General features: G+C 41.5%; 1 protein-coding gene across 8 annotated transcripts in view; it reads left to right on the top strand.

Annotated features, from left to right (window-relative positions):
* Positions 1-22,909, top strand: part of KDM4C (lysine demethylase 4C) — a 414,703-nt gene that overhangs the window by 374,681 nt on the left and 17,113 nt on the right. For 6 of the 8 annotated variants that reach the window (XM_057720400.1, XM_057720403.1, XM_057720402.1 and 3 more), the window contains 3 exons: positions 8,263-8,382; positions 11,648-11,740; positions 21,656-22,721. In XM_057720400.1, the coding sequence (XP_057576383.1) occupies positions 8,263-8,382; positions 11,648-11,740; positions 21,656-21,832 (390 nt within the window). In that variant the 3' untranslated portion in view covers positions 21,833-22,721. Of the gene's footprint in view, positions 1-8,262; positions 8,383-10,836; positions 11,333-11,647; positions 11,741-21,655; positions 22,722-22,909 lie in introns of those variants that run through there. The other 2 variants (XM_057720401.1, XM_057720404.1) reach the window with 2 other exon arrangements.

Raw genomic sequence — 22,909 nt, 5'->3', positions numbered from 1 at the left:
CTAGGTATTTGATTCTTTTTGTTGCAATGGTGAATGGGAGAGTTTCCTTAATTTCTCTTTCTGCTCTTCTGTTGTTAGTGTATAGGAATGCAAGAGATTTCTGTGCATTCATTCTGTATCCTGCTACTTTACTAAACTCATCAATGAGTGCTAGCAGTTTTCTGGTAGAGTCTTTAGGGTTTTCTTTATATAATATCATGTCATCTGCAAAGAGTGACAATTTTACTTCTTCTTTTCCAATTTGGATTCCTTTTATTTCTTTTTCTTCTCTGATTGCTGTGGCTAAAACTTCCAAAACTATGTTGAATAATAATGGTGAGAGTGGACACCCTTGTCTTGTTCCTGTTCTTAGAGGGAATTCTTTGTTTTTCCCCATTGAGAACGATGTTGGCTTTTGGTTTCTCATATATGGCTTTGATTATGTTGAGGTAATTTCCTTCTGTGCCCATTTTCTGGAGAGCTTTTATCATAAATGGATGTTGAACTTTGTCAGAAGCTTTTTCTGCATGTTTTGAGATGATCATATGGTTTTTATCCTTCAATTTGTTGATATGATGTATCACGTTGATTGATTTGCGTATATTGAAGAATCCTTGCATCCCAGGGATAAACCCCACTTGATCATGCTGTATGATTTTTTTAATGTGCTGTTGGATTCTGTTTCTGTCTTTGTTAATTTCTACAAGAAGGTTGATAGTAAATTATTATGACTTACATTCAGCAAACAGTCCAGAATTTAACCCATGCAAATATGGTGCATCCCTTTGAAAGTAGTCCCCTTGAGAGTCCCTGCTAAAGGGCTGCCACTGCAGAGAGTACATCTTTAGACTGTGGGGCATATTGGAAACTTGGGGACAGTCGCAAATCATCTAGCATCGTGCCTTGTAAATAGGTGGGTGGTAACATGAATATGTTCCCTTCCTTTTTGAGGGATGATTTTCCTCATAGGCCTTTGCATGAGGAATGGGTGGTCTGGGAAACCCTCCATTTTTATATTCCACCATTAAATGAAAGGGTTTTTTCCCACTTTGTGAGGAGGGATCAGCTATCACCGAAACCAGCCGTTACTTATGAGTCAGGGTTGTTAGTGTCAAGCAACAAAAACTGACTATAACTCAGGAATTCTCTGGTGGTAGTGATTAGGACTTGGCTCTTTCACTGCCGGGGCCCCAGGTTCGATCCATATTGGGGAAGTAAGATCCCGCAAGCCTCGCAGCGTGGCCAAAACAAAAAACTGACTGTAACTGATTTAGGCACTATAGAAACTTAGTGTTACAAGGATGCCCGCAGAATCTCCAGGAATGCAGAAAAACAGTGAAAAAACAGGTGAGAATGAGGGAGGCTGCTCAGCTGGAACGTGAGTAGGTCCAGGCCACATCCCCTTGCGGTCCACCTGGACCTGGGCTCTGCTACGGGCACGCGGGAGCTGCTGCTGCCAGCCTCTGAGAGCATTCTCCCCTCCACTGTCCCTGTATCTCTGGTCACAGGTTCTACATCCATCAGAGGATGTAGCAAATTGGCCAGGCCCCAGTCCATGCCTGCTGCTGGGCAAGGGAATGTCTGGCATCTTTCAGCACATGAAGTGGCAAGTGAGCTCTGCCTTCCACTGAGACTGTGAAGGGGAGAAGGGGGTTCAGATGCTGGGGAGCGAAGCAGATGACAGATAGCCAGTATGATTCGCACATGGCTATCACTCAGTCTTGTTAATCTCTGCCTGAGTCCAGTAATGAGCAGGTGATTATCCCTTAAAATGCCCGCAGCTGCTGGCATCAGTTTGCTTCCAGTCAGTTAAGCATTTTCTGCATGGGGGACTGTCACAGGTTCCAAACTATATGCTGATTAACTACTGGGAATTCACGTACCGTGTCTTCATCTTTTGCAGCTGGACTGATAGACGGGGCCGCCTGTCCTGTGGTTTATACTTGATAGGAATAGAGGTGGGAACTGGGGGAGGAAGTAAGGCAGGCAGCAGGCAAGGACAGCTGCTGCTTCTAGAGGTCCCTTTCAAAGGGCCTCAAGGCAGTTCCAAGAACACAGTGACTTCAAAATTCAAATAATCAGACTGGCAGTTGGGCTTTTGTCTTTTGTTAGGAGAACAAGGACAGGAGTTTGGCCCTGACCCTGGCAGGAATGTGATCTGATGCCGTCCTCTTGCCTGAGATGATGGCTCATCTCAGTCCTTGAATCACAGGCAGAAGTCCACTCCTGACTGTGATAACTATTTCTGTCTTTAATTTTTACATCACCTATGTAGTACTCTAACTACAGGCTTACTGGCAGCTCCAGACACCACTGTCTCTGTGGACAGGGCTCTGGCGGATTTCAGAGGAGTTCACACATCCCTGGAGGCAGTACAGCAAAGGGTAAACAGGTATTTATGTCAGGCGAAGGCAGACTTCTTCTGAGAGTCTAGACAGCAACTGAGAAAAATGCATTAGTCAAGGTTTTTAAGGCATATACGTTTCCAGCAAAGGTGTTTATTTGCTCCAGCAACACACCAAGAACTGCATTAGGAAAGGTTTCTTTAACATTTCACACCCTTTGATAGAATAGATCTCAAAGTCTATATAATGCTTTAAAAAACCATTAGGGTCACATGGAGCTGTGGGCAGCGGGGGGCTGGAATCTTCATTTTTAAAGTGTGTCCCAGTGGTTGGGACCACACTTTGAGAAGCTCTGCTCTACTGTCTGATTGCTCACACACAGCCAGGGAGATGCAAGCCGCTGAAGGCCTTTAAGAGGCAGACCCTTTAAGCCATTGCTTTCCGTAAACTAAATACCCTCATCTTCAGATATTTTATTTATTTTGTTTCATATTTTTCAGACCTCTTAATAGAAACCTTTTTTTTCTACATGAAGTCTTACTCAGAAACCCAATCTATAAATCAAGTAAAAATTATCTTCCGGTTGAAGTGATCATGGTGGCCAAAGCTCACACACTCCACATGGACTCCAGCCCTTGCAGGGACACCTGAGGCCCCCACCCCACAGCTGTGGGACTCAGTGTGACAGGCCTCCAGGTATGGACATGACCCCCTCCATCTGTCCCTAGCTTGGGGGAGCTGGACACTGTTGGCTCCTCTAGCATCTCACACAGGTGGTCAGTAAATAGATATTGGATTAGTCACTGTGACAGTCTGGGGGACACCCAGCAGCTTATGTGCTGGAGGGGTCGAGGAAACGTAAATATCAAACTTTCCAACTTATTTCCATCAGCCCACATGCTCCTAATCCCGTTCCTGTTTAAATGCTTTATACACCATGTAGTCATAGAAAGTTTCTGGCAGACTCAAGAATTGAGACAGCTGATGAATGGAAACCATTTCTCTATGTACGAAGCTAGATGGTACAGAAATAAACTTTTATGTTTTACTATGAGCTGCTTAAAGTCCATTTGGAAAGTGGCTGGGGTGTAAATAATGAGTAATACTTACTAAATGAAGTTATATACAAACCTAAGTGTGTCCACTTCCAGCTAAAGGACCTGGCAAAGGGTGCGAAGGTCAGCATCATCACCGGGAATAATGCCACCTGGCGGTGGAGGGGGACGGGAGGTTCTCAGAACAATTTTATGTTCTTCTCTGTTAGGTGGTTGTTTTTCTTTATTCTTCTACTATAACAAAGGGGGGAAAGTAAATTCTGAAAGGAAGAAACTGAGAAAGCAAACCGAAGCGTCTTCCCTGGACAGTGATGGGAAGAGCGTGATGTGCCTGCGGCGGATCCAGAGGGCAGTTAGGTGGAGGCCGAGCTGGAAGGGGCTCTTCGAGGGCGGACCCTTTGTGCCAAATCAAGATTTGTTGTGAGTAAAGTGTTCATTGGCAGTTAGTAAGAAAGATCAAACTGTATGTCAGACATTTAATTTCAAACACCTTTTCAGAAAAGAATTGTTCCTCACTTGGTACCGTTGCATACGTTTAGTTTACTAATAAGGCTGTATGTTCATGATAAATTCCTCAAGTATACTTTATACTTTGCTCAGGCCACATTTCTATGGCCATCGCCACACCTTGGTGATATGGTACCTAGAACTGCAGGTCAGGATTGGTTTGGGGTAGATATTTTTAAAGGCTAGTAAACCTCTGTTGAAGGACAGATCTGTAAAACAGAGGGCATAGCTCTCTCGCTTGGAGGTGGCTTGTGGTGGGCGAGTAGACAGGGACTGTGGCCTCGTAATCCCCAAGGCCTTGACTTGCCTCTGTTAGGACTGAGGAAGGGCCCAATAGAAAGCGTCTCATCCTGCCTGAGAATGAGCGATTTAGAGAGAGAAGAGAGTCAGGCTTTGAAAACTTAAAATATCTCCTTTATTTGTAATAAAGCAGATGCTGGAGAGTGTGGCTTACATTTGTGGGCAAAGAATTCTCCTGATACCAGACCTGAGAATTAGGCTTCCTAGTGACAGGTGGTGCGGGACACCACCAGATCCTCTCTGTGGAAGGAGCAGAGCAGGAAGTGAGTTCTCCGTCAGCAGAGCAGCTCCAAAGAGAAAAGGAAGGTGAGGGGTAAGGCAGAAGTTACCAGCCTTGCTTGGCTTACAGACCCTGGGTATCTCAGCACAATTTTTATAGCACCCCTAGGCCAAAAGAGATACCTAACAGTTTCATCTACTAGTTTCCTCCGAAAAACTTAACAGTAGTAATAAGTTGGGTGTCTGACAAGTGTCCCTGTATTTCCCCTGAAAATATCCCTATTTCAGAACCCCGGTGAGTTTGCTGTGGTGCCCCGGTGCACTGTGGTACACAGTTTGGAGAATGCAGTCTCATTCAGAACTCAACAATAAAATTAAGTCACTCCTTATTCTCTTGGAAGAGTGAATGAGTTTGTTTTCTACATCTGTAACTATTTCTGTTTTGTAGATCAGTTCATTTGTACCCTTTTTTAAGATTCCACATATAAGTGATATTATATGACATTGGTTTTTCTCTGACTTACTTCACTCAGTATGGCACTCTCTAGGTCCATCCACGTTGCTGCAAATGTTATTTCGTTCTTTTTCATAGCTGAGTAATATTCCATTGTATATATGTACCACATCTTCTTTATCTATTCCTCTTGTCAATGCACATTTAGGTTGCTTCCATGTCCCGGCTATTGTAAACATCACTGCAATGAACATTGAGATGCATGTATCTTTTCGAATCATGGTTTCCTCCAGATATATGCCTAGGAGTGGGATTGCTGGATTATTTGGTAGCTCTATTTTAGTTTTCTACAGAACTGCCATACTGCTTTCCATAGCGGCTATACCAATTTACATTCCCACCAACAGTGTAGGAGGGTTCCCTTTTCTCCACACCCTCTCCAGCATTTATTGCTTGTAGATTTTTTGATGAAGGCCATTCTGACTAGTGTAAGATGGTACCTCATTGTAGTTTTGATTTGCAAAATTTCTCTAGTAATTAGTGATGTTGAGCATATTTTCATGTGCTTTTTAGCCATCTGCATGTTTTCTTTGGAGAAATGTCTCTTTAGATCTTCTGCCCATTTTTTGATTTAGTTGTTTGTTGTTTTGATATTGAGCTACATGAGCAGTTTATATATTTTGGAGATTAATCTTTTGTCAGTTGCTTCATTTGGAAGTATTTTCTTGCATTCTCAGGGTTGGCTTTTCATTTTGTTTATGGTTTCCCTTGCTTTGCAAAAGTTTTTAAGTTTAACTAGGTCCCATTTGTTTATTTTTGTTTTAATTTTCATTATTCTAGGAGATGGATCAAAAAAGATCTTGCTGTGATTTATGTCAAAGAGCATTCTGCCTATGTTTTCCTCTAAGAGTTTTATAGTATCTGGCCTTACATTTAGGCCTTTAATCCATTTTGAGTTTATTTTTGTGTATAGTGTTAGGAAGTGTTCTAATTTCATTTTTTTACCTATAGCTGTCCAGTTTTCCCAGCACCACTTATTGAAGAGACTGTCTTTTCTCCATTGTATATTCTTACCTCCTTTGTCATAGATTAGGTGACCATAGGTGCATGAGTTTATCTCTGGACTTTCTATCCTGTTCCATTGTCCTATATTTCTGTTTTTGTGCCAGTACCACACAGTTTTGATTACTGTAGCTTTGTAGTATAGTCTGAAGTCAGGGAGCCTGATTCCTCCAGCTCCATTTTTCTTTCTCAAGATTGTTTTGGCTCTTTGGGGTCTTTTGTGTTTCCATACAAATTGTAAAATTTTTTGTTCTAATTCTGTGAAAAATGCCATTGGTAATTTGATAGGGATTGCATTGACTCTGTAGATTGCTTTGGTGGAGAAGGGATAAATTGGGAGATTGGGATCAACATATATATACTACTATATATAAAATAAATAACTAATAAGGACCTACTGTATAGCACAGGGAATAAAGTACTATGTAATGGCCTATATGGGAAAAGAATCTAAAAAAGAGTGGAGGTATAACTGACTCACTTTGCTGTATATCTGAAACTAACACAACATTGTGAATCCACTATATTCCAATAAAAATTAAAAAAAACAAAACAAAAAACAACCTAGTAAATGGATGAGGGAGTTTAAAAAAAAAAAAAAAAAAAAAAGCCAGGATTATTACCCTAATGGAGTTTCTACCACATGGAATAAAACTTTAGGAGAAGGAAGAAACATACTCTTGTCCTCTCCCTGCCCTCATCACCAAAGCATCTGGGTTTTAGCTCAGAGTTGCCCCAAAGCTGATGCAGCTTCCTAACCTAGGAGACTGGATGGTGTCTATTTAGAAGCTACCACTTCCTATGTTCTTAATACCACATACATCTTTGGAAGGGAAGGGAAATGAAAACCCTGGGGGCATGTATAGAATACAGTTCTTCATCTTACCCTTTCCATTCTGCATAGCCTGAGATCAAGTATTATGAAGGCCAAGAAGAAACTTATTTTCATTTGACTAAGTTAGATGCAGACTGTCAACTCTACAGAGCTTCTGAGCACACATTTTTTTCTTCGCCCATAGCTTTAAATGGAAGTCTAGCCTGCAGTAAGAAAGATGAGCCTCTCATGTATACTCTGAACCCAACAATAAAAGGGCCACTCTTTTACGATGTGAAATTTCTGTTAATAATGAAAAGTAGAATGGTGGATTCTAATCATAAACAACTAAATATTTCCTGTGTGTGCCTCTCATTTAAACCACAGAACCACGTCCAGTCTGCATTTATAGCTTGATTGGTCAAGTGTGCATTTCAGTCAGTCAGATTGGCCTCATCAGTAAAATACCAGGATTAGCAAAACATGAATTGCTAAATGTGCAAAAAATTTATCAAAATAGTCAAGTAGTCAAGTATTTAATTCCTTTGTGTTAAAATTTTATGGTGTCATACTCAATACATACAAATTTAAGTTTGCAAACTATGTCTGTACCACCCCCCCCCAAAAAAAAAAAAAAAAAAAAAAAAGCATTTTCCAGTAGAAACTACTGGGGAGTTTGCTCTGAATTGCTACCTGAGGAGGAGGCAGTGTTGAGTGGAAAAAGTGAAGTGAGAAGAGGGGTCATGGGTGCCACCATGATCACCTGTGGAAAGAGGTGGGCTAGTCAGTGAATGGGAGATGCAGGTGGAAGCAGGCCTGTTGGGGAAGGTCCAGGGGTCTTCAGAAGAGGCCTGCTAAGCAGGACACAACCCTCCCAGCCTCACCTGCCACGCTCCGGACGCTCCCTGAATCTTTCCCTCGCTGCTTCGTCAGGGCCTACCAGCTCCGATGACAGTCTGCTTCTCTCCTGGCCCCAGTTCCACCTGGGTGTCCTCAGTTCTTTGTCTTTTACACAGCTTCACTTCTCCAGAGAGCCTGACAACTGAAAGGAGCCTCCTCAGAGGCTCAGTTTCCTTGTCAGTAAAATGGGGGTAATTAATAGTCTCTGCTTACCTCATGGTACGACTGTGAGGATCAGACAAGATGTATATTAAAGCATTTTAACTGCAAAATGCTGTATAAATGTCAGGTGTTATAAATCATTAGCCAATCTATTTCTCAGCTAAAGCAGTTTCTATGCACATTTTACTTACCCTCTGAACAATTCTTTGTCAAATAGCAAATGTAAATGCTGCTGTGTTTTCCGTCTTGGATTATAGTGGTTCCTTTGCAACTTTATGATGTAGGCTGAATCTTTAAGGACTCCTTTGGCTCGTAGCTCTTCCCCGAACACCCATGTACGGTCATAATCCATAAAACACAGAGGCAGTAACTCGTTTTAATTGTCAGGAGTTCATCATTTGCTAAGTTCTAAATGCAGGCACTTAGACATTTGCCTTGAAAAGCCTGACTCTGTTTATTCTGCAGAGCCGAGACTGTGTGAAGCTAGGCCCTCCTGCCGAGGGAGAAGTCGTCCAAGTCAAGTGGCCTGATGGCAAACTCTACGGGGCAAAATATCTCGGATCAAACGTTGCCCACATGTACCAGGTGAGTGCCGCCCTGGGTGTGATACTTGCTGAGATGGACAGGAGAAGCCAGAGGGCAGATAATATATCCAATGTGCTGCTGATCAAGAAGCCACATGAATTTGGGACACCTCTTGTTTTATAGCATTGGCAAAGATTTGATGTCTGATGACCCAGATATTACAGTTTTATTACCAAGTTCGATACTGGGAAACTCTATAATAACATTCAATGAATGGGTTAATTGTAAGGAATATAGTTAGGTCAAAAAGATAACCGACTGGATGGTAGACTGCTTTCTTGTGTTTCTGTTATATGGGAGAGACTAATTGGCTGGTTTTCTAACTGTAAGCCAAGTCACTGATGGCTGTTAACCACCCAGCAGCCCCTGAATGGGTGTGTCTTTTCCCTGAGAGATCTCATCACTTTCAGGCGTTTCAGCAAATCTAAACCAATGGTGCGTTGTCGGCACAGATGTGGCCATTTGTGCACCCGAGTGTAGAGTAGTGCTCATTTAATGAAAAGCACGGTTATCAGTTGGGCATTCTGTTCACTGAAGAACTCTACATATTATGTTAGGATATGTATATAATTAAAAAATTAATTATATCCCTATTGGAAATGAGGATGAGTTAAGCTCTAATAGGGAAAACATAGATGGCACCCTGCATTTATATTCCTTCAGAAAGACTTTAAAAAGGAACAAATTTATTAGAACCAATACATTATAGTACTTTTAGTAACACAGTGACAGAAATCAACATTCTAAAGCTAAGCAGTAGCATAAAAACAGGAAGATTGAAGTAAAAGGAGAAAAAGCAAGAAGGTTCAGGCCTGTTAGGTTAAAAACAGCTTGAGAATGATAAGACTTCCAGTTTCCTCAGAGAAATTGTTCAAAGATTGATAAGGCGCTAGGGTTTAAATGGATGAGTACATTACAAAAAGGACACTGCACCAAAAACTGGAGCACAATGTAATTAAAAGTGTTCAAAGAAGTTTGGAAAACTTAGGGGAGAACATTTTTTAAGGTGTAGAAAAAGCCAAGGGGAGTGGGGAGGGGAGGATGTACATATTGTGTGTGTGTGAGTGTGTGTGTGTGTGTAGGCCATTTTCCCTTTGTGTTTATGATGGTGTTAAGTTGCAGATTCAGGTCATTTACAGCAGGGTAGGTGCTAGAGTGTTTTTGTATCAGAATGTCCAAAATTAGGCAAAAAATCACAAGGCAGGCTGGTTATACTGGAGAATCCTAGAAAAGAAGCATTACTACATCATTCAAAAGAAAATAATTACATTTAATTAAACAATAAATGGAAAAGTGAAGCATCTTACATGTAGCAAAGCTATTAGCTACATGAAAAGTATTATAATGAGGATATGTTGAAATTCCGGCTAATTAGTAATCAGTGTGTTAACTTCAGTTGAATTTATGATGGCCTATCAACATAGAACTGTGAGCATATTTATAGACTCAATGAAAAAGTTAAGACTAATATTAAAATTGTCTCTCAAGTACAAGTAGTTTAAAATTCCTCATTAAACCAAGTGGCCTTTTGAGATCATTTTGTGTTTTGTGTCTAATTATTCAGCCTCACCATTGAATAAGCAAAGACATTTATAAAAATAGATAGAACTGGAATACCTGCTGCACAGTGCTAAGTATCCCAGGTATATGCATTTGGGGGACCCTCAGAGTAGCCTTGCAACGTAGATGTTTTTGACTCCTACTTTACACATGTGGGTGGGGAAAAAAGGCTCAATGAATTTGATAATTTGTTCAAGAGCATACAGCTGATTAAGAGAAGGGCCAGAATTTACTATCGGCTCTGTCTCAACTTGGGGGAACAATTACTCCAGCTTGTGAGGGACTGTCCTTGATTTTAGCACCGAAAGTCTTGCATCCTGGGAGACCGCTCAGTCCTGGGCAAACTGAGATGGCTGGTTACCATACCATACTCCCTCTTAATTTTAAAATTGCTTTTTTCTCTTTTAGAATTTTCAAATGCGCTAAAACAGAAGAAAGGTAGGCAAGGTAGTCCTAGCTATTCTATCAAACTGTATAAATGAGATGACACCTTGGCCCAGTTAAATGTTAAAGAAACCTTTTTGCTGAAAGAAGGCCAGGAAGAAAAGCCTTCCCATCTCAGCCTTCTGGGAAGTAGCAGGGAAAGGTCTCCTGTGACGGAGACCTAATTCTGCCCTACTGTTTGAGCTTAGTCAAATATGATCAGTACATGGATAATTTGAAGTTTAATTATGTATTTTATCTTTAGTATTTTTTAAACTTCAGCAGATTTTTTTTTTTATTAACATAGCACAGCTACATGGTTTAACTTACCTTTTAACTAGAATTGCAAGCATGTATTTAAAAGAATTCAGACAGACAAGTTAGGAACTTCAAAAATACTGTAAGTGGTTCAGAGTTAGAACGTATTAGATATTCTACCCCAATTGCATCCCTTTTGTTGTTTTCTTTCAGAAGAGTTCACGTGGGATTGAGCCTAAACGAAGATCACTTTGAAGAGGGCTTTTGATGCATTTCCCCCAGATGCTCTGTTTCTGTTTTTCAGTTTCACTTACTTTTTCTCTAACAAAATAATCTAAAATATAGAAAAAACTGGATAATGAAATTACTTGCTGCCAGTTGATTAGCTTGAAAAAAGAGTTTTAAACATTTTCATTTAGCTAATAATGTATTTTCACACATTGAGGTGGTTAACACATGAGGTTTAGGAGAACCTGAGATTTTCCTGGCCATTTGGTTGAATTTAACAAAAGTGAGTTTTGAAAGTTAAAGCTCTGTAAGAACTTGAGAAATTATTTTATCTGGGAGGATTATTATACAAAAGTTAATATATCATCACTTCTTTCTCAAAGAGAAACAGTCCCCCCCTTATGTTGTCAGAGCCTTTTAGAGAAACAAATAGCACTGACAGGCCCCACCCAGCTTAAATTGGCCACAGTCTCATGTTTTGAGAAATTATTTGAGCAGCAGTTACTTTTCTTGGTTTTTGCTTTGAGGGGAGGGAGGGGTAAAGTTTCCGTATCACATATTCCAAGACACTCATTTTCAAGAACTTTAGTCTGTTTGAAAATGTACTTTGTTCTTAGTTTGATGAGAGAAAGAGCTTTTCTTCCTTCCTTGGCTGTGGGCTAGTTCTCTTGTTTGTTCTGCTTGAATCCTTTTTTCTCTTTTTTATGAAGCTAATTGGAATGCTGAAGAAAATGGTGAATGCTTGCTTTTTTTTTTTTTTGAAATATATCATGCTTGACGTCTTATTTTTCATTAGGTTGAATTTGAAGATGGATCCCAGATAGCAATGAAGAGAGAGGACATCTACACTTTAGACGAAGAGTTACCCAAGAGAGTGAAAGCTCGTTTTGTAAGTGCTGGCTAAGCCCTCTGAGGGCTCTGCCCTGCGAATCCCTCCTCCTCTCTCACTGTTGCCCAAGCCCAGCAGGGAGCGTACTTAGGCCTTTAGATTGGTTTTGAAGAACCACAGTGCAGCTTTTCCCTTACTGAAATCTATTTAATCCAAAACTCAAATTTGGCCAGAAACAGGGAAGCTGGTGCAAGTTCCTCATTTTTCTTTCTAATGAGGTCAAATGTTGCTTCTTTGTGTTAACATCTATTGGCATATAAAAAGTTATTAAATATGTGTTCTATGTAAGGGGACTGGGAACATACAAAGATACCATCAAGACATTCACAGTTTTGTTAGTGGAACCAATATTGAAAGAAAGCTTTCAGGAGCTTTAAGGAGATTAAAGCTCTCCTAAACTTCTAGGAGATTAAAGGGGACTCAGCACAGTGAACGTCTAGTTTCCGATGGTCTTATCATATACAGTTCACCCTTGAACAATGTGGGGATTAGGGGCGCTGACCCGCCACACAGTTACATACAACTTATATAGTCAGACCCTTCCTGTCCACAGTTCCACATCTGTGGGTTCAACGAATCTCTGATCGTGTAGTACCATCATATTCACTATTTAAAAATATTCATATATAAGTGGACCATGCAGTTCAAACCCATGTTGTTCAAGGTCAACTGTATTGATTAACTTCTCTCAGAAGCTCATTAATGTTTGTGTCAGTTCCTAATTAAACTAAACGCTCACTTGTATAACAAAGTGAATAAACAAAGCCCAAATACTAGTTGAGGGAATACTAAGGTAGTTTTTTTTAAAAAAGAAAACGTTATTGGTTTCAAGCCCTATACATACTATTAAAAGACAAATAAACATGGACAAATAATCAAAACTGAAGTTGTTAAAAAATATAATTCAGAATAACTTAGTTTTCATTATCATATCATAAATATTTACTGGACCCTGAAATGAAGTCAGTTTTACTCATTTAGAATTGCATCTAGTGCACCTGTGAAATGATAAAACGTAAACTAGGAAATTTGAATGAGGGGATTTTTCTGACTAAAATGAAAATTTTTTTCTGAATAAATGACATCCTTAGTTGTCATTGCATGCTAATGATAAACTTTTATGCAGTTGATAGAGTTACCCTAGATTAGTTTGGAAAAACCATGGATTTCCTTAAATATTCAGTTGTAATCTTCAGCTCCTGTCCTGTCAGGTGGGATCCTGAGAACAGAGTAACAGCATCAGGTGTAAACTGACTTTTCCTTCTTAGCTGCATCTTTGAAAGGAAGGTCCTTCAAAGTGAAAGTCAAGAGAAGAGTGACAGTAACAGTACTGCTACCCACCCAGTGAGGAAGTGTGGCCTGTAGGGGACCCACACACCTGAAAACAGGTTAACTCCCAGATAACAAACAGCAGGGAAAGGGGAAAAAAATACTCCTATAGTAAAGACATCTGTGAAACCTTAACACAGACCTAAAAATCCCGGATAATTTGTCAGTGTTCTAAGTCTTGAAATCTCTTGAGAACAGCTTTTCTTTTCACGATGCTAGAGATGACAGCCTCTCATCCTGTTTCTCCTATCTTCCATGGATTCTCTGCACCCCCCCCCCCCTTTTTTTTTCAGTCTAGAGATTTAGAGGTTGGGAAATGGAGTAGGCAGCCCTCTAGAAGTCTCTCAGGTCTTTGATTTTCTAATCCATGTATGGTTAAGCATCCTACCAGTTAGGTCTTGTAAATTTCAAATACCGTTTCTTAATCACATTAAAAGAAAGCTTTTTGCTTTCTGCTCTGATCATAATCTCTTTGTTCCACAGTAGATTTGGCTCCAATACCAGAGTGCTTTCGCATGTAGCTTTACTTGAGCATAGCTTCTGAGTTTTTTAAGGTCCGTTTCTCAGAACAATCATACCGAACTGAACTTTTTTTTAATTCTCAGAGAAAATTTTTAAATTAAAAATATGTAGATCACATAGATACTCTGAAGCTAACCTGTTATGTTGAGCCTAGTAGAAAATCTCTTCAGAGACAAAATCCAGATTATTCACAGTTACTAAATCCAGTTTGCCACCTCTGTTTTCACTGAAACAAAGACTTCCGTGCGTCTCTTGTAGCAAACGAGCTTTTCCTTCAGGTTAGTATATAACTCTCTGGCCCTTGGATGGTCTGTCTGTGACTGCTGTTTTTTTTTCCAGTTGGTGAAACAAATCTAATTGGAAAACGTGTTGATGGAAGATATTTTATAATTAGAGAGCTCTTGTTTTGTTTTGTTTTGTTTTTTGTTGTTTTTTTTTTTAGGAAGGGCAGGTTGCAGCCCTCACTGGGAGACCTCCATGTTTTAATGGCTTCTGTTCACCCAGACACACGCTGACTTGGGGAGAAATTTTTCAAAAGAGTCAGCAGTCCACCTCGGTGATTGTGCTGGGTTCCTTCCCACTAACTTCAGAAACGGCCCCATTACCTTTTATTGTCTCACAGAATAACCGTTGCAACGGTGCATAATTAACTGGCACTGCTGGTAAATCAGTTTTATTATTTGTATTTGAGAGGCTGACTTTTGCTGTCCTCACACAGTGGCAACACTTTCATAGATGTTTTATTTTCTCCTTTAACTTTAGCACTTATAAAGGGGAAAGATTACTCAGAGGAAGTGCTTTGCTGAGAGTGAATGAACTAAACACTGTTTCCTCCTAAAGGCAGAGGATGCCCAACCCATCCACCATCTCTTACTTTTCTTCCTGAGTGAAGCTAGGTAGCCTCTGGGGGAATCCACGGAGGGAGACTGTCACCCTGGATGACCATCTCACCAACTGTCAGGGGACACACCCAACTTTGCACCTGGGTCCGTTTTTAGTTTCCAAGCCTCTTTGTAATTGTTCCATTGTTTCTCTCTTCTCTCTTTTAAGGCTTTCAAGCCTTAAAAGCTGGACTCTGCCTCTGTCACCACCAAGGGAAGGGGCCTCCGTGACATAGCTGGGGTCATCTCAGTAAAAACCAGTTGGAAACACATTCAGGGGGCAAAATGGGGAATTACGAAGGAAAAATAGTACTTTAAAGTAAGCTTTACCTGGAAGGAGGAATCAAAATAGCAGAGGCACAGGACTTGGAGCGCACCTCCTCCCACAAATACATCAAAAACACATCTACAAGTGGAGCAGTTCACACAGAACGTCTACTGCATGCTGGCAGAAGACCTCAGACTTCCGAAAGGGCAAGAAAACCTCCATGTAACTGGGTAGGACAAGAGAAAAAAGAAAAGAAGAAAGAGAAAAGAATCAGGATGCGATCTGCACCCCAGGGAGGGAGCTGTGAAGGGGGAAAAGTTCCCTCGCCCTGGGAAGTCCCCTCCCTGGTGGGCAGATCAGCCTGGATGGAAGGGGAGCTCAGGAGCCTTGGAGGAGAGTGCAGCAACCAGTTTGCAGAAGGCACAACAGAGGAACTTACACAGATGGTTGGTACTGCTGCCCTGCACTCCCCAGCCTGAGATGCTCATCTGCCAGTGCAGGTCAGGGCTGGGCACTAACACTTGGGCTTTGGAGGTCAGACCCAGGGAGAGGACCTGGGTTGGCTTTGTGGAGACAGCCTGAAGAGGCTGGAGTGTGGTAACTGAGGATGCACTTGGAAGACGCCTGGGCCCGCCAGAGAGGCAGGCACCATTGTTGGGGAGCGTGCAAGGGGAGGGGCAGGACCCTCCATGGGAAATTCTTTCCCTGCACGCCCTCTCAGGCAACAGGACACCACCGACATGAGTTCTAGGGGCAGGCATGTGCCGCCGCCATCGTGAGCTCCAGAGGTGGGCATGGGCTGCTGCCGCTGCTAGGAGACCTGTGAGCTGGTGCCAGTTGCTGCCCCTGCTGTCCTGGGAGTGCACAGACCACTGCCACCACTAAAAGACCTGGGAGCAGGTGCCAGTCATTACCCCTGCTGTCCAGGGAGTGCACGGGCGAAGCAGTTGCCAGTTCCTGCCCCTGCTGTCCCGCAGGCACACAGGCTGCTGCTGGCAGACCCACACCCAGGCTCTGATCGCTACCCCCGTGTACCAGGAGTGAGCACAGGCCGCCACACTTGCACATTCCGTATCAAGGGGATAACAGCCAGCACACACTGAGGAAAGAGGCAGCAAGCATCCAAACTAAAAGCAGCCCCTCAATTCCAATAAGATGGCGGAGTAGAAGGACTGGAGCTCATTTCCTCTCACGAAAACACCAAAATCACAACTAACTGCTGCACCATAGTCAAAAAAGACTGGAACCTACCACAAAAGATATTTTACATCCAGAGACAAAGAGGAAGCCATAAAAGATGGAGTGAGAGTTCTGAGCCCCACATCATACTCCCCAGGCTGCAGGTCTGGCATTGGGAGGAGGAGTCCCTAGAGCATTTGGCTTTGAAGGCCAGTGAGGCTTGACTGTGGGAGCGCCACAGGACTGGGGGAAACAGAGACTTCACTCTTAGGGGGCACATAGAACATGCACTGGGACCCAGCACAAAGCAGTGACTCCAGAGGAGCCGGGGCTAGACATACCTGTGGATCATGGAGGGTCTCCTAGAGAGGAGGGCGTTAGCTGTGGCTCATTGTGGGGACAAGGACACCAGTGGTGGAGGCCCCAGGGAATATGGATCAGTGTGAGCTCTCCTGGAGGTTGCATTTTTGGCACCAAGACCTGACCCCACCCAAGAGCCTGCAGGCTCCAGTGCTGGGACACCTCAGGCCAGACAACCAGCAAGGGGGGGAATACAGCCCCACCCATCAGCAGACAGGCTGCCTAAACTTATACTGACCTCACAGCCACCTCTAAACACACCACTTGACATGGCACTACCCACCAGAGGGACAAGACTCAGCTCCACCCACCAGTCCCACCAGTGGGCAGGCACCAGTCCCTCCCACCAGGAAGCCTGCACAAGCCCCTGGGCCAAGCTCACCCACCAGGGGACAGACTGCAGAAGCAAGAGGAACTATGATCATGCAGCCTGCAGAAAGGAGACCACAAACACAGTAAGTTAGACAAAAATGAGATAGCTGAGAAATATGTTCCAGATGAAGGAACAAGATAAAAACCCAGCAAAACAAATAAGTACATTGGAGATAGGCAAATCTACCTGAAAAAGAATTCAGAGTAATGATAGTAAAGATGATCCAAAATGTTGGAAACAGAATGTAGGCACAGACCGGGAAGATAGAAGAAATGTTTAACAAAGAACTAGAAGATTTAAAGAGCAGACAGAGATGAACAATACAATAACTAAAATGGAAAAAAAAAAACGCTAGAAGGAATCATTAGCAGAATAAATGAGGCAGAAGAACTAATAAGGGAGCTGGAAGACAGAATAGTGGAAATCACTGCCACAGAACAAAGAAAAAAGAATGAAAAGAAAGGAGGACAGTCTCAGAGACCTTTGGGACAGCATTAAATGCACCAATATTCGCATTATACGGGTCACAGAAGGAGAAGAGAGAAAGGACCTGAGAAAATATTTGAAGAGATAATAGCTGAAAACTTCCCTCAAATGGGAAAAGAAACAGTCACCCAAGTCCAAGGAAACGCAGAGTCCCATACAGGATAAACCCAAAGAGAAACACAATGAGACACATATTAATCAAACTAAAAAAAAATTAACAACAAAGAGAAAATATTAAAAGCAACAAGGGAAAAGCAACAAATAAAATACAAGGGCATCCCCAACTAAGGTTATCAGCTGATTTCTCAGCAGAAATCCTGCAGACCAGAAGGGAGTGACATGATGAAACGGAAAAACCTACAACCAAGAATATTCTGCCCAGCAAGGTTCTCTTTCAGATTCAGTGGAGAAATCAAAAGCTTTACAGACAAGCAAAAGCTAAGAGAATTCAGCACCACCAAACCAGCTTTACAACAAATGTGAAAGGAACTTCTCTAGGCAGAAAAGACCACAACTAGAAACAAGAAAATTATGAATGGGAATGCTCACTGGAAAAGGCAAACATACAGTGAAGATAGGAGATCATCCACACACAAATATGATATAAAAACCAGCAGTCATGAGCAGACGATAGTACACATGCAGGATATTGGAAATACATTTGAAATTAAGAGACCAGCAACTTAAAACAATCTTGTATATCTATAGACTGCTATATCAAAACCTCATGCGATCTGCAAACCAAAAATCTATGATGGATACACAAACAAAACGAAAAAGCAATCCAAATACAACACTAAAGATAGTCATCAAATCACATGAGAAGGGAAGAAAAAGAAACTTAGAAAAACAAATCCTAAGCAATTAAAAAAATGGCAGTAAGAACATACATATTGATAATTATCTTAAATGTAAGTGGATTAAATGCTCCATCCAAAAGACATACACTGGCTGAATGGATACAACAACAAGACTTGTATGTATACTATCTACAAGAGACCCACTTCATATCTCGGGACACATACAGACCGAAAGTTGGGGGATGGAAAAATTATTCCTTGCAAATGAAAATCAAAAGAAACCTGGAGTAGCAACACTCATATTAGACAAAGTAGACTTTAAAATAAAGACTGTTACAAGAGACAAAGATGGACACTACATAATGATCAAGGGATCAATCCAAGAAGAAGATAAAACAATTGTAAATATATATGTACCCAACATAGGAGCACATCAATATATAAGGCAAATGCTTCAGCCATAAAAGGGGAAATTGACAGTAATACAATAATAGTGGGGGACTTTAACACCACACTTTCACCAATGGACAGATCATCCAGACAGAAAATCAATAAGGAAACACAGGCCTTAAATGACACATTAGACCAGATGAACTTAATTGACCTTTATAGGACATTCCATCTAAGAGCAGCAGAATACACATTCTTCTCAAATGCACATGGAACATTCTCCAGGGTAGATCACATGCTGGGTCACAAAGCAAGCCTCAGTAAATTTAAGAAAACTGAAATTATATTAAGCCTCTTTTCCAACCACAAGGCTATGAGATTAGCAATCAATCACGTGAAAAAAACTGCAAAAAACACAAGCACGTGAAGCCTAAGCAATATGTTACTAAACAACCAATGGATCACTAAAGAAATCAAGGAGGAAATCAAGAAATATCTAGAGACACATGTAACAAAAACATGACAATCCAAAACCTATGGGATGCAGCAAAAGCAATTCTAAGAGAGAGGTTTATAGCAATACAATCTTACTTCAGGAAACAAGAAAAATCTCAAACCTAACAACAACCTAACCTTACACCGAAAGCAACTAGAGAAAGAACAAACAAAACCCAAAGTTAGTAGAAGGAAAGAAATCATAAAAATCAGAGCAGAAATAAATGAAGTAGAGATGAAGAAAGCAATAGCAAAGATCAATGAAATTAAAACTGGTTCTTTGAGAAGATAAACAAAATTGATAAACCTTTAGCCAGACTCATCAAGAAAAAAAGGGAGAGGACTCAAATCAAGAAAGTGAGAAATGAAAAAGGAGAAGTTACAGCTGACACCACAGAAATACAAAGGATCATAAGAGACTACTACAAACAGCTATATGCCAATAAAATGGACAACCTAGAAGAAATGGACAAATTTTTAGAAAGGTACAGCCTTCCAAGACTGAACCAGGAAGAAATAGAAAATATGAACAGACCAATCACAAGTGCTGAAATTGAAACTGTGATTTTAAGACTTCTAATAAACAAAAATCCAGGACCAGATGGCTTCACAGAGGAATTCTATCAAACATTTAGAGAAGCATTAACACCTGTACTCTCAAACTATCCCCCCAAAAAATTGCAGAGGAAGGAACAATTCCAAACTCATTCTATGAGGTCACCATCACCCTGATACCAGAACCAAACAAAGATACCACAAAAAAAGAAAATTACAGGCCAATATCACTGATAAACATAGATGCAGAAATCCTGAACAAAACACTAGCATACCAAATCAAATAATACATTAAAAGGATCATATACCATGATCAAGTGGGATTTATGCCAGGGATGCAAGGATTCAATATATGCAAATCAGTGTGATACACCATATTAACAAATTGAAGAATTAAAACCATATGATCAGCTCAATAGATGCAGAAAAAGCTTTTGACAAAATTCAACACCCATATATGGTAAAAACTCTCCAGAAAGTAAGCACAGAGGGAACCTATCTCAACATATTAAAGACCATATATGACAAATGCACAGCTAACATCATTCTCAATGGTGAAAAGCTGAAAGCATGTCCTCTAAGATCAGGAGCGCGACAATATTCTGTAATAAACTATATAGGAAAAATATCTGAAAAAGAATGGATATATGTATACGTATAACTGAATCACTTAGCTGTACACCCAAAACTAACACAACATTGTAAATCAGCTACACTCCAATATAAAATAAAAATTAAAAAAAAAGTAAGCCTTACCTGAGCATAAGAGAAAAAGCCCACATTCCCCTAGTTAACACTTACTGAGCAGTGACTGTGGCAGAGCACATTGCTTGCTGTTGGGAACATGTATAAAATTCAGTTCATAGTCCCTAATAGCTTCACCTTCCAGGGCGTCCTGATGGGCAGACATTTACCTGCCCCTTATGTCTGCCACTGCCCTCGTTCTACTGCATTGACACATAGAGTGTTACAGGAATCCAAAAGAAAGAACCTCACATTTGTCAGCGGCAAGGAAGATAGAATATCTTCTATGCAGGGGAAACAGTACATCTCAAGATGGAGAGGGATGAGCCAGTCAGGTGTGCCTGGGAATTGCAAATAATTCAGTCTAATCCAAGCATGGGGTAGGATTATGCGTGGTTATGTATGTCCAGCCTAGGAAGCGTAGACATCATTTTGAAGGCAGTAGGGCTATTGAAAGACTATTAGCAGGGGTGTCATATAATCAGAGATTTTAGAGAGCTTTCTTCTAGTGGTTCTGTGAAAAACAGACTCTGGTGCAGCATCTGTTACAGTGGTTTAGGAGAGGAAGTGTGAGGGCCTGCACCATGGGGTCAGTAGGGTTAAAGAAAAAAAGATGGAGGGCTTCAAGGTACAAGGTCCTGGACAGAGTGGGAACAAGGGGACGTTTTCAGTGACTTTTAGGTTTCTGATCAGTGTAGCTAGAATTGATGGGGGTGGTGCTGCTGTTTATTGAACACAGGAAGGACAGCAATGGAGAAGGAAGACTTTGAGTTTATTTTAGGATGGGTTGATTCAAAGTGCCTCCAGGATAAACACTTTGAGATGCCTGCTGGGTTGCTGGCCACGCAGGCCTGAACATGGAGGAGGTCCTAACTGGAGCAAGCGATGTGAGCGTCTTTGGAGTTGTTGAAGTTGAAGTTTTGAGGGTGGGCAGGCAGGCCCGGGAAGCATATGTGGCGAGGAAAAGCCCACACATAAAGCCTCAGGGGCATCAGAGTTGAGCAAGTAGTTACGAAAGGGGAGCCCCTGAGACATCCACGGTGAGCAGCCAGAGGAGGAGAGGCAGGAGGAGGGCTTACAAAATGACAGAGAGCTTCATGCAAGTGTTAGGTGACAGAGCAGTCACATAAATTTAAAATAGAGACGTGTCCTAGGAACTAGGACTCGAGCAAGGACAGTTTCAGGGAAGGGGTGAGGACAGAGGCCCAGAGGTAAATAGGAATGGGGTGAATTAGAGATGACTGTGGACAAATTTATCAGATACCCGGTTGGGCAGGAGCCAGAGGGGGCACGAAGAGTGAGGGAGATTTAAATGCGAAGACGTTAGTCCTGCTTGTGTTGAGGAAAGTCCCTGGCTGTCGGAGGTCCTGAAGAAAACGGAGCTAAATGGAAGCAGGTGGGGAGGCTCCAAGGCTCCTGGGTGGGGCCTTCTCCTTGGGCCTCAGCACCCTCCCCAGCACTGAGTCAGATCTTTGTCCTTTCTTGTGATGTCAAGTGCCTGCCCTTCTGCAGTGTAACACTGGCTGTTCTTAGTCCACAGCCTCTGATATGCGATTTGAAGACACGTTTTATGGAACAGACATAATACAAGGGGAGAAAAAGAGACAGAGAGTGCTAAGCTCCAGGTTTAAGAATGAATATGTGGATGACCCTGTCTACCGCACTTTTTTGAAGAGCTCTTTCCAGAAGAAGTGTCAGAAGAGGCAATAGTCTACCTACGCTGCTGCAGGCAACAGAACGACTTGAGCCAGAAGGGGAATGATGAAGGGGCAGCCTGGGGCTGTGCCACATGTTTCACTGGGGTAGGTGACGGGCTGTGTCTCTGACAGTGGAAAATTAGACTTCCGGTCACCAAAACCGCAAAATACACATTATTATTTGGATACTGCAATCTGAAGTTGTCTCCTGGTCTTGCTTTTACTTGTGAGCAGTTTTCTCCTATGATCCCAAAGAATTTTTCTAACTGGAAGGAAATAATAGTGAATCACCCACCAGAAAAGCCACTGCTGGAGGAGGTGGATCCCCACGTGTGGCTCAGGCCCTAGACGGGAACCACATGGAGACGTCGCTCCTCAACCCTAGCAGGTGGCAACCTTGATCCCCAGGTGGGAGGGTGATAATTTATATATTTTCCACAGTCAGGGAAGGACTCTCATTTGTTTTAAATGGCAGTTTTTATAAAACATTTTTAAAACACAAATGGCATGTATGGTAATGAGATTTACCCGTGTGCTATCTGTATTTCCCTTGTACAGAACTTTTACATTTTTTTATATCCCTTTTACTTTTGATCGTGTCCGAGGAGAACTGAGTTGTTGGCCTTTGTGAATTATTTGGCTCTTGAGAAAGAATTCTTATGAATTGTATGGGAATTTTATATATTTAAAGAGGGAGATCTGGGGCTGTTATTTTTAAACACTTTTTTTTCATAATACATATTCTGAGTAGATATTTATAAAATATATGTTTCTTTCATTATGTGTTTGTAAGATTAGAGTTTAAAATAAATATGCTTTGATGCATAGTTTTGAAGTAATATGATCTTTCCTTTTTAAAACAGCTTGAAAATGTACTAGTGTTTAAAAATAAAGATTTCCATTTTCTCCAGTCCTGTCTTCTGACTCGCTTATTTGTCTAGGTTTAAACCCATGGAAAACAAGTTTTGTTTGGGAGCTGGCTGTGTGGACATTCTGGTGCCCGGGTTTGTCAGACCCTTCTTCTCTCACTGACTTTTTACGTAACTGTGGACGCACTGCCAGACATTTACAGCTAAACCACTGGGGATAA

This window comes from Hippopotamus amphibius, chromosome 2 (genome assembly GCF_030028045.1).
Source record: "Hippopotamus amphibius kiboko isolate mHipAmp2 chromosome 2, mHipAmp2.hap2, whole genome shotgun sequence".
Taxonomy (NCBI): Eukaryota; Metazoa; Chordata; class Mammalia; order Artiodactyla; family Hippopotamidae; genus Hippopotamus; species Hippopotamus amphibius.
The sequence above is the reverse complement of the archived record's forward strand: the minus strand, read 5'-3'. Positions and strand labels throughout refer to the sequence as shown.